The 14,404-nt window shown below is 42.1% G+C and overlaps 1 protein-coding gene across 2 annotated transcripts in view; it reads left to right on the top strand.

Annotated features, from left to right (window-relative positions):
• The window catches only part of LOC148368272 (rho guanine nucleotide exchange factor 7-like), a 40,811-nt gene extending 37,138 nt beyond the window's left edge, over positions 1-3,673 (top strand). For both annotated transcript variants that reach the window (XM_088330162.1, XM_088330161.1), the window contains 3 exons: positions 1,634-1,730; positions 2,647-2,701; positions 2,762-3,673. In XM_088330162.1, the coding sequence (XP_088186288.1) occupies positions 1,634-1,730; positions 2,647-2,701; positions 2,762-2,884 (275 nt within the window). In that variant the 3' untranslated portion in view covers positions 2,885-3,673. The remainder of the gene's footprint in view (positions 1-1,633; positions 1,731-2,646; positions 2,702-2,761) is intronic.
• The last annotated feature ends 10,731 nt before the right edge of the window (positions 3,674-14,404 follow it).

The following is a 14,404-nucleotide window of genomic DNA, read 5'->3' as shown; positions in this document are numbered from 1 at the left end:
CTCCAGGAACTTGAAATGCTTCTTAGGTTCACTCTTTTATTGTCCTGGCTGTGTGTTTGGGATCATTGTCATGCTGAAAGTCCGGGTCACGGCTCATCTTCAATGTCTTTGCTGATGGAAGGAGATTTTAACTCAAACTCTCTCGATGAATGGCACCATTCAGTCTTTCATTTACACATATCAGGATGTTTCCACCCCCATGTTTCCCAGTGGGTATGATGTTCTTGTTGGGAATTAATTATCAAAATGTACCGTTTACCATATTTTTCGAATTCCTTATCTGACTTTATTAACCAAACACAACCTACATTCCTCACAAATCATGCGCGCTCGTTTCTTGAGAGAAAAATGATCAAGAAAGCCGGAAAAAAAAAATTCACACGGGGGCAGATTTATTCACAACATCAGAACTAAGTGTAAAACAGGAGATGGATGAAGTGACGTTGGAGTGTGTGTGAAGCCTTCTTCTGAAGTTCTTTAGCTTTCTGTTCTTGGCCCACCTCCCCTCGCAAGATGGCGTCTCGGCTCCTCCCATGGGCGTGCCAAGGAATTGTTCTCACAACACAGCGCCTTGAAGTCTGGTTTTCCAAAAACACCTCTGTTGTCCTGCCTCCACGAGTCCTGTTATCAAAATTTCCCAGACAAAATATTCTGCATTTCGAACAGCCTGCCCTGACCTTGTACATTGAACTAAAGCCCACTCAGTGAAAATCTTCATTGCACTATGAGTCAATCGTATAAAATCCTTTATAGTCAAATGTATAAAATCCTTTAATGTAAAAATTTTGATTACACGCATTCTAAATTTAACGATCACTTTTTATATCCTTATCCCTAATATTGAGATAGTCAATGCCAAAATGCGCCCAAGACTTTAGAAACACTCAGTACACCGAGGTCACCCGGTAAGCTTGAATATAGTTGAAGCCAGGGTTGGGTCGGGTTACTTTAACTGGATTACTTTCAATGACTTTAGGATGACTCCAATACCAAATATGCTAATAAAAGACAAAAGAAACTAAATATGAATAAAATGATGACTCACAACACGTGGTAAGCTTTCTCTCCTGGCTTTGATCTCTTTGATCTCCGGCAAAACCAACATCAAATGCCACAGAAACAAAATGAAAATCATTCCAAACAGCTTGCCGACATCATTTTTGCCGTTCCATGTTTTCCGTTACTCCCCAAGCCTGCACAAAATTTTGTAATTTTATTCATATTTAGGATTTTTTGTCTTTTATTAGCATATTTGGTATTGGAGTCATCCAAAAGTAATCCAGTTAAAGTAACCCTACCCGACCCTGCTTGTAGTCAATCGTATAAAATCCTTTAGAGTGAAATGTATAAAATCCTTTCATGTAAACATTTTGATTACACACTCTGATTATACCGATCACTTTTCATGTCCTTATCCCTAATATTGAGATGTTCAATGCCAAAATGCGCCCAGGACTTTAGAAACACTGTACACCGGGGTCACCCGGTAAGCTTGAATATAGTCGAAGCACTAGAATCCGTATTTGTTTTGATAGTATGTGTTTCTAAGTATCATTTCTTTCAGTTTGCACGTTCCCGCATCATCTCTAAATAAGAAAGACTATTGCCCCGGCTGTTGTCCCGTTTCGAGCAGGTTCAAGTCGAAGGGACGTTCATATGTTGTTTCCCGAGGAAGAGAAGATCATCGTGGAGGAAACTGGGAGCAACGGACAAACTGTCATGGAGGAAAGGTAAAACAAGAAAGGATGGACTGGGATGCACAAACCCATATTGTATGCTGGATGTGACGGCTGCTCGAGATCCCTCGAACTAAAACCTTAAACGGAGAGCGAAACAAAAGAGATAAAAAGAGGAATAGTGAGAGGGGGGAAAGAGAGAGAAAGAACAAAATCCAAAGAGAAATAGAAAACGAGAAAGAGAGGAGGGAAAGAGAGAAATGAGACAGAAAAAGAAAAAAGGAAGAGCGCAAAAGAAGACACAGAGAGAAAGAGACAAAGAGGAACAACGACCGATAAAAAGAGATACAGAGAGAGTGAAATCCATTATCTTTTAAAATAATTGGAACATACCGATGTAATATTTATTGATGGTTGTTGGGTTTAAAACGACCACTGAAGTGTGGGTGAACTAAAAAAATATTGGTTAATCGTAGAAGGAAATTCAGGCAAAGACTTGTTTTGTATTTTTACAACTGCAGTTGGAGAAGGACCGAGAAGAGCGAATAATTTACTCGCCGGCCAAACTCTTTCTGGCTTTTTCCGAGTTTGCCTTTGTTTTTTATTGAAACAAGAAGACATGTAAAAGTACTGGTATGTAGAGATAAAAGGCGGTGGGGGTGGTCTTCACCTTCAAACCAAGACAAAAGACCAAAGCAAGACCAAAGACCACAGACCACACTTGTGGAAACGTAAACAAAGACCGGAAGACTAAGAGACACCAAAAGGGAACATCAAACTGATTAGAAATACACACCTTGAGCAAATACGTTTAAGCCTACTTTACAATGGTATGCAAAAAATACGTATTCTTTTCTTACATTTTGTACAATTTGGACTGTGGGTATCCCTTTCAAGAATGTGTTTCCTAGGTTATGTGTGCTAGCATATATAGTATTGCTCATGTTTGTTTACCGTCTTTGTGCTTCAGAAGCCTGGTAGACACCGTATACAGTTTGAGAGATGAAGTCCAGGAACTCAAACAGGTGAGTGAATTTTCTTTCCCGGGTGTAGTATCGGTGAAAATTGTTTTTGTGGTTTTGAAGGACACCAAGAGGATGAAGAGGACACTGGAAGAGGAGCAGCGAGCCAGGATAGATCTGGAGAGAGTCATCAGGAGGGTTTTAAAGAACATGAACGACCCGACTTGGGACGAGACCAACCTTTGAAACTGACGTCTTTGTAAGGGAAAAAGCCATAGAACAAAATCGATTTACCGTATTTTCCGCACTATGAAGTTCACCGGGTTATTAGGTGCACCCCCCTAAAATAGTCTTTTGTGATACTTTTCTTATACAAGATGCACTGGACTATAAGACATATGGAACCAAAACTATAGTAAGGGCCTGTCCTACAAAAAAATGAAAAAAAAAGTTGAAAAAATAATGATACAGTATTTGGGCATTGATTAATCAGTCGGAATATATCACCATACATTCAGTACATCCATTATCTGCAGCGCTTATCCTCAGTAGGGTCTCGGGGGTGCCGGAGCCCATCCCAGCTATCTTCGGGCAGTGGGTAGGGGACACCCTCAACTGCTTGCAGGGGACGCACAGACAGACAACTCACTCTCCATTCACACCTAGGGAGATTTCGGTTAGGCCAATCAACCTGACATGCATGTTTTTGGAATGTGGGAGGAAACTGGAGTGCCCGGAGGAAGCCCACGCAAACACGGGGAGAACATGCAAACTCCACACAGGAAGTTCGATCATGACCTCAGAACTGTGCCGCACACGCACCAACCACTGCCCAGCCGTGCTGCCCACATTCAGTACAGTCCAGTAAATCCAACTGTGTAAAATATTGACTCACGATAATGCTCACAGATATAAAAAAAAAAAATCCACCTAAAAGCATTCCTGAATTGTTTGAAGATCATTTGAATCCATCTGTTTGGCTCACTGACTCCCGTTTAAAAATAAACTCGGGAGATTATTTGAATACTTCCATTAGCCTCTGACCTTTCATTGACACCACGCTTAGTTGATTGTAAGCTTTTTTTTTTTACTGTCCTTTGCCTGTGACAACTTCTGAGGGTCTATATATAAAAAAAAAACTTGCTTCAAAAATCTAGATTCCTTTTTTCTATGTCAGAACGTGTCTGGCATAGACTATGCTTTAATTCAGTTATTCGCAGTGACACCTCACAAAATGCAATTCAGTTTGAAACAAGCCAGCGAGCTGACAAGAGACACCGAGCCAGCGACATCAAAGAATCCTACAGCCAACACTGAATTCTGTTGTCCTCGTCCCGACCGGGTCTACCGCTTCGAGGGTTCCTCCCCAATCCACTGCCGAGTACATCAAGACCGGGACTTCACCTTCATTGAACCAAGACCACACTCCATCTCTTGGTATTTGGTGTGACTTTAAAAGGGAATTTTATCAAATTGCAATAATGCAGGGGTGCCAAACTCATTTGAACTCGGGGGCCACAAGATAGAACAAACATTCTCTCGGGGGGCCGGACTAATGAAGTCGGAAGAATGAAAAAAAGAGATGGACAGAAAGAAAGAAAGGAAGAAAGAAAAAAAGGAAAAATGAAAAGAAAAGATGGGGAGAAAGAAAGACAGACAGAAACAAAGAAAGAAAAAGAAACAATGAAAGAAAAAAGAAACAATGAAAGAAAGAAAGACTAGTAGATTGAGGAGAAAGAAAAAGAGAGAAAGAAATAAGAGAAAGAGAGGGGGAGAACAAGAGTGGTTGGGACAAAGAAAGAGAGAAAGGGAGAAAGAAAGAGATAAAGGAGAGCAAGAGACAGAGAATGTTAAACAAAAGAGATAAAAAGAGAAATAGTGAGAGAGGGGGAAAGAAAGGAAAACCAAACGGAAATAGAAAGAGAAGGGGAGAAAGAGGAAGTTTATGCAAGAGAGAGAGAAAAGGAAAAAAGGGGGAACCAAAGAATGTAAAAAGAAACAGATAGAGAAAGAAAAGAGGAAGAAAGAAAGAAAAAGAGAGAGATAGAGAGAGATAGAAGGTGAGAGAAAAAGGGACAACGAGAGAGAGAGAGAGAGAGAGAGAAAGAAAGAAATACAAGTACAGCGTTTGTTCGAGGCGCCGGCTTTTGGCAACATCAAGTGGATGTATTTCAACCTCCGGCTCGTTTTTCTCTTGTGCTTTCTCTGAGTGTTGTCTCTCAGACCGAATTCAATCCCTTAGCGGGACTGAAGGACAGAGGAGTTTTAGAAAATGAGTTTTAAAAAATGAATGAATGAATACATGAATGATTGAATGAAACTTATGTTGAACATGAGAAAACCGAAATGAAACGGCTGCACTTTAAAATATGTCCACTTGGTGTCGCCAAAGCCAGGGGCCACTTGGAATTCAACCGGAACTGGATCTCTTTTCCTCTATCCCTATCTCTCTGTCTATTTATTCTCTCTTTTTCTCTCACGTTCTCTTTGGATGACCCTGTTTCGTCTCTCTTTTTTATCTCTCGCCTCTCTCTATCCCTCTCTTTTTTATTCTTTTTTTTCTTTTTCTTCTCTATTTTCTCTGTCACTTTCTCTCTTGATGTCTCTTCCCTTTCTTTCTTTCTTCTCTCTTTGATTTTTTTTCCTCTCTCTTTTCTTTCTCTTTTCTCTCTTTTTATCTCATTTTCTGTTTCTCTTTCTGTCTTTTTTATCTCCCTCTCTAACTTTCTCTTCTTTCTCTTTCTTTTCCTCTTTCCTTCTCTCTCTCTCTCTCTCTCTCTGTCTCTCTCTCTCTTTTCCTCTCTCCCTATCTCTATGTCTATTCTCTCTCACGTTCTCTTTTGATGCCCGTTTTCTTTCTCTATTATATCTCTCGCCTCTCTCTATCCCTTTTTTCATTCTTTTTTCTTTTTCTTCTTTTTTTGCCCTGTCACCTTTTCTCTCGATGTCTCTTTTCCCTTTCTTTCTTTCTTCTCTCTTGGACTTTGTTTGTCTCTCTTTCTCTTTTCTCTAATTTTCTCCGTGTCTCTTTCCCTCTCTTTTATATCTCCCTCTCTAACGTTCTCTTCCTTTTCTGTTTTCATTCTATCTCTTTCTCTCTTGCTCCTTGTCTCTCTCTTTCTCCTTATCTCTCCATCTCTCCTTGTCTCTCTCTTTCTCCTTATCCTTGTCTCTCTCTCTCTCTCTCTCTCTCTCTCCTTGTCTCTCTGTTTCTCTTTCTGTCTTTTTTATCTCCCTCTCTAACTTTCTCTTCTTTCTCTTTCTTTTCCTCTTTCCTTCTCTCTCTCTCTCTCTCTCTCTTTTCCTCTCTCCCTATCTCTCTGTCTATTTATTCTCTCTCACGTTCTCGTTTGATGCCCCTGTTTTCTTTCTCTTTTATATCTCTCGCCTCTCTCTATCCCTTTTTTCATTCTTTTTTCTTTTTCTTCTTTTTTTGCCCTGTCACCTTTTCTCTCGATGTCTCTTTCCCTTTCTTTCTTTCTTCTCTCTTGGACTTTGTTTGTCTCTCTTTCTCTTTTCTCTAATTTTCTCCGTGTCTCTTTCCCTCTCTTTTATATCTCCCTCTCTAACGTTCTCTTCCTTTTCTGTTTTCATTCTATCTCTTTCTCTCTTGCTCCTTGTCTCTCTCTTTCTCCTTATCTCTCCATCTCTCCTTGTCTCTCTCTTTCTCCTTATCCTTGTCTCTCTCTCTCTCTCTCTCTCTCTCTCTCCTTGTCTCTCTGTTTCTCTTTCTGTCTTTTTTATCTCCCTCTCTAACTTTCTCTTCTTTCTCTTTCTTTTCCTCTTTCCTTCTCTCTCTCTCTCTCTCTCTCTTTTCCTCTCTCCCTATCTCTCTGTCTATTTATTCTCTCTCACGTTCTCGTTTGATGCCCCTGTTTTCTTTCTCTTTTATATCTCTTGCCTCTCTCTATCCCTTTTTTCATTCTTTTTTCTTTTTCTTCTTTTTTTGCCCTGTCACCTTTTCTCTCGATGTCTCTTTCCCTTTATTTCTTTCTTCTCTCTTGGACTTTGTTTGTCTCTCTTTCTCGCTCTCTTCTATCTCTTTTCTCTATTTTTTTCCGTGTCTCTTTCCCTCTCTTTTATATCTCCCTCTCTAACTTTCTCTTCCTTTTCTGTTTTCATTCTATCTCTTTGTCTCTCTCTCTCTCTCCTTGTCTCTCTTTCTCCTTATCTCTCTTTCTCCTTATCCTTGTCTCTCTCTTTCTCCTTATCAATCTCTCTCTCTCTTTTTTTTTTTTTTTTCTACCACGCGGCCCCGCAGCTAAAATGAGTTCAACACCCCTCAGCCAGAGTATATTCCCATAAAGTCTCATAAAAGAAATGTGCACGTTGACCGCTAGAGGGTGCCACCACATCCCGCAAAAGACACTAGTGTTTTTGGCGGGCAAGTCGAATATCAATTTCTAAACAAAATCTTGACAATAGGGTGAAATCAATAAAATGGCATTTCCTTTGGAATCCCCTTTGTTAAAACGAACTCCCTCTAGTGGACACTACAAGAAATCCGGTGTCAAATATTCCAGTAATATCGCATAGTGCCTTATAAGATCATTTTAGGCTTTTATTTCTCAATGGACTTGAAGAATTTCAAAAAGAGCCCCCTCTTGTGGACACTGCGAAAAGTCTCTTATGGAATTGTCTTTTATCGATAGTGACGTCACTTTTCACGACATTTTTATCTGTAAAAAAAGTGATTATTTAGTCCAACAAACAAAATAAACATTAGATTGAACGAAAGAAACCGGAACATAAATTTAGATATTTACACGTGGAAGATTTAAATGAAAGACAATACAACGTTAACCTTTATTATACTGGACAATTCAAAGTCAACAAAACAGAACCCTGGGAAAAAAAAAGAGTCGTTTGCGAAGGAGCCGAATCGATTCGCCGGTTCGTCCGCAAACAGTCTTATCTCTAATTCTGACTGGAGTGAAGGTGTAGGTGTAAACCGCACGGTCCGCCACAGTTTTTTAGTAATTAAGAAGATTTATATTACAGTTACGCGGGAAGCAGGTCGCTCTGAACGCGGAAATGGATCTTCTGTGGCGAGCAATGGCGGTGTCAGGAACAGAAAACAGGTCAGTCGCCGGGACAGGAGACCAAAAACGGGGTCGGGAGCGAGTCGTAAGCCAGGAAAGGAGAATAAACGTGGTTGGGGAAAAAAAGAGGTTGAAAGCCGGGACGGGAGAGTTGATGTGTTTAGGATCAGAAACATGTCAAAGCCGGGGGACAGACAGGAGCAAAAACAGGTGGGAGTCAGGGTCAGAAGCAAGTCGTAAGCCAGGAAAGGAGAGTCGACCTGGTCAGGGACAAAAAGAGGTCGCTCTGAACGTGGAAGTGGATCTTCCGTGGCGAGCGATGGCGGGGTCAGGGACAGAAAAACAGGACAGTAGCCACAACAGAAGACCAAAAACGGGGTCGGGAGCGAGTCGTAAGCCAGGAAAGGAGAATAGACGTGGTTGGGGAAAAAAAGAGGTTGAAAGCCGGGACGGGAGAGTAGACGTGGTCAGGATCAGAAACAGGTCGAAGCCGGGGGACAGACAGGAGCAAAAACAGGTGGGAGTCAGGGTCAGAAGCAAGTCGTAAGCCAGGAAAGGAGAGTCGACCTGGTCAGGGACAAAAAGAGGTCGCTCTGAACGTGGAAGTGGATCTTCCGTGGCGAGCGATGGCGGGGTCAGGGACAGAAAAACAGGACAGTAGCCACAACAGGAGACCAAAAACGGGGTCGGGAGCGAGTCGTAAGCCAGGAAAGGAGAATAGACGTGGTTGGGGAAAAAAAGAGGTTGAAAGCCGGGACGGGAGAGTAGACGTGGTCAGGATCAGAAACAGGTCGAAGCCGGGGGACAGACAGGAGCAAAAACAGGTGGGAGTCTTGGGTCAGAAGCAAGTCGTAAGCCAGGAAAGGAGAGTCGACCTGGTCGGGGACAAAAAGAGGTCGCTCTGAACGCAGAAATGGATCTTCCGTGGCAAGCGATGGCGGAGTCGGTGACGGAAAAACAGGACAGTAGCCAGGACTGGGAGAGCAAGACGTGGTCAGGGTCGGAAATGAGTCGTAAGCCAAAATAGTAGATAAGACGCAGTCGACGACAAAAAAAGGTTGAAAGCCCGGACGGGAGAGCAGACGTGGTCAGGATCAAAATCAAAGCCGGGGGACAGATGGGAGCAAAAAACAGGTGGGAGTCAGGGTTGAAAAAAAAGCTTGCCCAGTGTAAACTGAGGTTCGCAGTTGGACTGAGAACAGGGGACAGATAGGAGTGGGATTATATTTATTTCCTAATCTCTTTTTCCACAAAGCCTGTGACAGACGGGAACAAAAAAACAGGACAGGTGGGAGTCAGGGTCAAAAAAGGCTTGCCTCGTAAGAACTGGATGGACTGACGTGTAATGGCGCTGAAGTGTCACTTTGCAGAAAGGCATCGTGGGAAATGTAGTTTTTGCTCAAAGCAGGCTTTTGACCTCGCACAAATGTCTGTATCTTGAACACATTATCCCCCATAAAAAGTTATTGAGAATCAATTCATTCCTTCCCAGATAGTGTCAGGACCGGAACGGAAACAGGACCCACTTGCGTAGCGTTTCCCACAAGTTTTCCACGATCCAGTGTTTGCTGTACTCAAGAAGAAAATCGCTCCCATACTCAAATTGTGATCTGAATGCAGAAGTGGATCTTCCGTAGCAAGCGATGGCAGTGTCAGAAATGGGAAGTCCTGGTCGGTAGCCAGGACTGGGAGAGCAAAGCGTGGTCGGAAACGCGTCGTAAGCCAGGAAAGCAGAGTCAACGTGGTCGGGGACAAAAAGAGGTTGTAAGCTGGGACAGGAGAGCAGACGTGGTCAAAATCAAAACGGGTCGAAGCCGGGGACAGACAGGAGCAAAAAACGGGACAGGTGGGAGTCAGGGTCGAAAAAGGCTTGTCTAGTACACCCTGAGGTTTGCAGACGGACTGACGAAAAGGGACAGACAGGACTGTGTTTTTGTCATTCTTGTACACGTGTATACAGAACGAAATCTCTATACATCTGACCCGCACAGTTTCCTTGGAGTATTGAAGTACTAATAATATACTAAATAATGATAGCTATGTATAGTATTATACAGTAGTGCAAAGAGTGCAAGAGGAGCAGCTAACCAGATGTGCAAAATGGGTAAACAAGTCAGATGAGCGGGGACAGGTGATTCACATCAGTAATCATGACAGATAAAGCTTGTATCTAAAACTCCTTGTATCTTGAATACATTTTCCCCATAATAAATAACTGAAAACCAATCAATCCGTTCCCGACCTCCCAAAATCTCCCAAGATGCCCTTATTATTATTGAAAAACTCAGATTCCAATAGAAATTGAACAGAAACATACGGTAAGATGATACCAACGCAAAAAAAAACTTCAAAAAGTTCCAAAAGGGAGACGGTACTTTCTATTCTTGAAGTATTTCAATACCGTGGTCCCTCTATATACGAGATTACTTCTTTCCTGAACAGGGCCTTTATCTAAAATATCTTGTATCTCGAACATGTTTTCCCCATAAGAAACAACTGAGAAAAAAAAATCACGATTTCCTTGTATCCTGAATACATTTTCTCCATCATAAATAACTGAAAACCAATCAATCCGTTCCTGGCCTCCCAAAATCTTCCAAGTTATCCTTTATCACAGTTTCCATGGCTCCCAATTGGCCCACCCGTGTGGCGCCAGCTGCGGCTCATTAACAGATTTAAGCTCAGCGCTCTCATTTTTCCTTTGTCAGTCCGTCAACGAACCTCTGCCCCGCAAGACGTGGGTTCTGACTCAGTCCGTTTTTCCTGTTGGATTTTCCTGTCCGGTATTGTTCCCGTTTATTTTTGTCCTGTTTACTATCGGTTTCCAGTTTTGCTGCCGTCTATTTTTGTCCTGTTTATTATTCTCTCCTGTTTTCGTTACCGTCTAGTTTGTCCTGTTTAATTTCGATATCCTGTTTTGATATCAACCCTGTCCGTTCCGTTGTTTAATATCGGTTTCCAGTTTCGTCTTGTTTCTCCTGTTAATTTTCGATATCCTGATATGTTATCTATCCTGTCCGTCCCTTCCTGTCCGGTATCGACCCCATCTGTCTGATATCTGCTCGGGCAAGTGTTCCCGTCTAGTTGGTCCTGTTTAATTTCGATATCCCGTTTTGATATCAACCCTGTCCGTTCCGTTGTTTAATATCGGTTTCCAGTTTCGTCTTGTTTCTCCTGTTAATTTTCGATATCCTGATTTGTTATCTATCCTGTCCGTCCCTTCCTGTCCGGTATCGACCCCATCTGTCCGATATCTGCTCAGGATATTAGTATCGCTCTCATCGGTCTCTGGCTTCCTGTCTTTCCACGCCAGACCGGCTGCCTAACGTGCATGACTCCCCATTTCCCGGAAAATAAAAGCTTGAGTGAGAAACATCACGCGTTTGGGTCCTGATCCTGTTCCGCTTCATGACACTCTTAGTAGCTTAATAAAATCCATCTTCCTGATCATTAAAAACAAATTTAAATACAAATTGAACATCAGCTCTCAGTCATAAGATAAATAAGAGGATCATAAAGTGAAAGTTTTTTTTTTTTTCCCTTTTTTTTTTCCATTTGACCTTTTTCACTTTTTATCGTATCACGTGCGGGCGGCGGTGTCTCTTTCACCTTTCCGCTTCCTTTTGTGCTCGACGCCTTCCTTTGAGTCACCGGACAAAAAAAAGGAGAAAAAAAAAGAAAGAAAAGCCATTTTTTTTTACCGCCAGGTTTTTGCACATTTCTCTTCACCTGACGGCCATTTTCTCCCCCGATGCCCGAAAAACATCTTTTTTGCAGTTCTCATGAATAAATAGAAGGACGTTTTTTTATTATAAGTCACAAGAATCAATATTTTGACTCTTTTTCTCACATTTTTGACATTATTGTCTTCATACATAAAATGTCAGATCATTCTTCTTATCTTTCGTATAACGTCAGGAACCAGAACAGGATCAGGACCCAATCGCGTGACGTTCTCACACAAGTCTTTATTTTACAGGAAATGGGGAGTCTTTCACGTTAGGAAGCCAGTCTGGTGTGGAAAGACAGGAAGCCAGAGACAGACGAGATCGATAACAAATCAGGATAACGAAAAAAAAACAGGATAAACTAGACGGGAACAAAAACTGGAGGAACTAATGAACAGGACAAAAACAGATGGAAACAAAACTGGAAACTGAAGTTAAACAGGATAAAAATAAACGGGAACAATACCAGACAGGAAATTCAACAGTAAAACAGGACAAAATCGGAACCCATGTCTTGCAGGGCAGAGGTTCATTGACGGACTGACAACCAGTGACAGAAAGACGAGGGTTTAAATAGTGTCAGGGAGCCAATTAGAGTCCGAGGCAGTTGGCGTCAATACCGGACAAGAAGGGAGAGACAGGATAGATAACGAATCAGGATATGGAAAATTAACAGGAGAAAGGAGACGGGAACGAAAATTGGAGAAAATAATAAACGGGACAAAAATGGACGGAAACAAAACTGGAAACCGAAATTAAGCAGGGCAAAATAAACAGGAACAATACCAGACAGGAATATCCAACAGGAAGACAGGACAAAATCGGAACCCACGTCTTGCAGGGCAGAGGTTTGCTGACGAACTCACAACCAGTGACAGAAAGACGAGGTTTTAAATAGTGACAGGGAACCAATCAGAGTCCGAGGCAGTTGTCGTCAATACCAGACAAGAAGGGACAGATAGGATAGATATCGAATCATGATATCGAGAATTAACAGGAGAAACTAGACGGGAACGAAAACTGGAGAAAATAATAAACAGGACAAAAATGGACAGAAACAAAATGGGAAACCGAAATTAAGCTGGGCAAAATTAACAGGAACAATACCAGACAGGAATATCCAACAGGAAAACAGGACAGAATCAGAACCCACGTCTTGCAGGGCAGAGGTTCGCTGACGGACTCACAACCAGTGACAGAAAGACGAGGTTTTAAATATTGACAGTGAACCAATCAGGCAGTTGGCGCCAATATTGGACAGGAAGGGGCAGACAGGATAGATAACAAATCAGGATATGGAAAATTAACAGGAGAAACTAGACGGGAACGAAAATTGGAGAAAATAATAAACAGGACAAAAATGGACGGAAACAAAACTGGAAACCGAAATTAAGCAGGCCAAAATAAACAGGAACAATACCAGACAGGAAATCCAACAGGAAAACAGGACAGAATCGGAACCCACGTCTTGCAGGGCAGAGGTTCGTTGACGGACTGACAACCAGTGACAGAAAGACGAGGTTTTAAATAGTGTCAGGGAGCCAATCAGAGTCCGAGGCAGTTGGCGTCAAAGCCGGACAAGAAGGGACAGACAGGATAGATAACGAATCAGGATATCGAAAATGAACAGGAGAGACTAGACGGGAACGAAAACTGGAGAAAATAATGAGCAGGACAAAAACGGACGGAAACAAACCTGGAAACCGAAATTAACCAGGGCAAAATAAACAGGAACAATACCAGACAGGAATATCCAACAGGAAAACAGGACAGAATCAGTGGAAAGACAGGAAGCAGGAAACCGAAAAGATCAATAACAAATCAGGTTAACGAAAATAAAGAGGATAAACTAGACGGGAACAAAAACTGGAGGAACTAACCAACAGGACAAAAACAGACGGAAACAAAACTGGAAACCGATATCAAACAGGACAAAAATAATCAGGAACAATACCAGACAGGAAATCCAACAGTAAAACAGGACAGAAACGGAACCCACGTCTTGCAGGGAAGAGGTTCGCTAACGGACTGACAACCAGTGACAGAAAGACGAGGGTTTAAATAGTGTCAGGGAGCCAATCAGAGTCCGAGGCAGTTGGCGTCAATACCAGACAAGAAGGGACAGACAGGATAGATATCGAATCATGATATCGAGAATTAACAGGAGAAACTAGACGGGAACGAAAACTGGAGAAAATAATAAACAGGACAAAAATGGACGGAAACAAAAATGAAACTGAAATTAAGCAGGGCAAAATAAACAGGAACAATACCAGACAGGAATATCCAACAGGAAAACAGGACAGAATCAGAACCCACGTCTCGCAGGGCAGAGGTTCGCTGACGAACTCACCACCAGTGACAGAAAGACGAGGGTTTAAATAGTGTCAGGGAGCCAATCCGAGTCCGAGGCAGTTGGCGTCAATACCGGACAAGAAGGGACAGACAGGATAGATAACGAATCATGCTATCAAAAGAGAACAGAAGAAACGAGACGGGAACGAAAACTGGAGAAAATAATAAACAGAACAAAAACAGACGGAAACAAAACTGGAAACCGAAATTAAGCAGGGCAAAATAAACAGGAACAATACCAGACAGGAATATCCAACAGGAAAACAGGACAGAATCAGTGGAAAGACAGGAAGCAGGAAACCGACAAGATCAATAACAAATCAGGTTAACGAAAATAAAGAGGATAAACTAGACGGGAACAAAAACTGGAGGAACTAACCAACAGGACAAAAACAGACGGAAACAAAACTGGAAACCAAAATCAAAGAGGACAAAAATAAACGGGAACAATACCAGACAGGAAATCTAACAGGAAAACAGGACAAAATCGGAACCCACGTCTTGCAGGGCAAGGGTTTGTTGACGGACTGACAACCAGTGACAGAAAGACGAGGTTTTAAATATTGACAGGGAACCAATCAGGCAGTTGGCGCCAATACCGGACAGGAAGGGGCAGACAGGATAGATAACAAATTAGGATA

Source organism: Urocampus carinirostris, chromosome 3 (genome assembly GCF_059441175.1).
Source record: "Urocampus carinirostris isolate Australia breed hairy pipefish chromosome 3, RoL_Ucar_1.0, whole genome shotgun sequence".
Taxonomy (NCBI): Eukaryota; Metazoa; Chordata; class Actinopteri; order Syngnathiformes; family Syngnathidae; genus Urocampus; species Urocampus carinirostris.
Note: the sequence above shows the minus strand (reverse complement) of the source record. Positions and strands in the feature narration are given on the sequence as shown.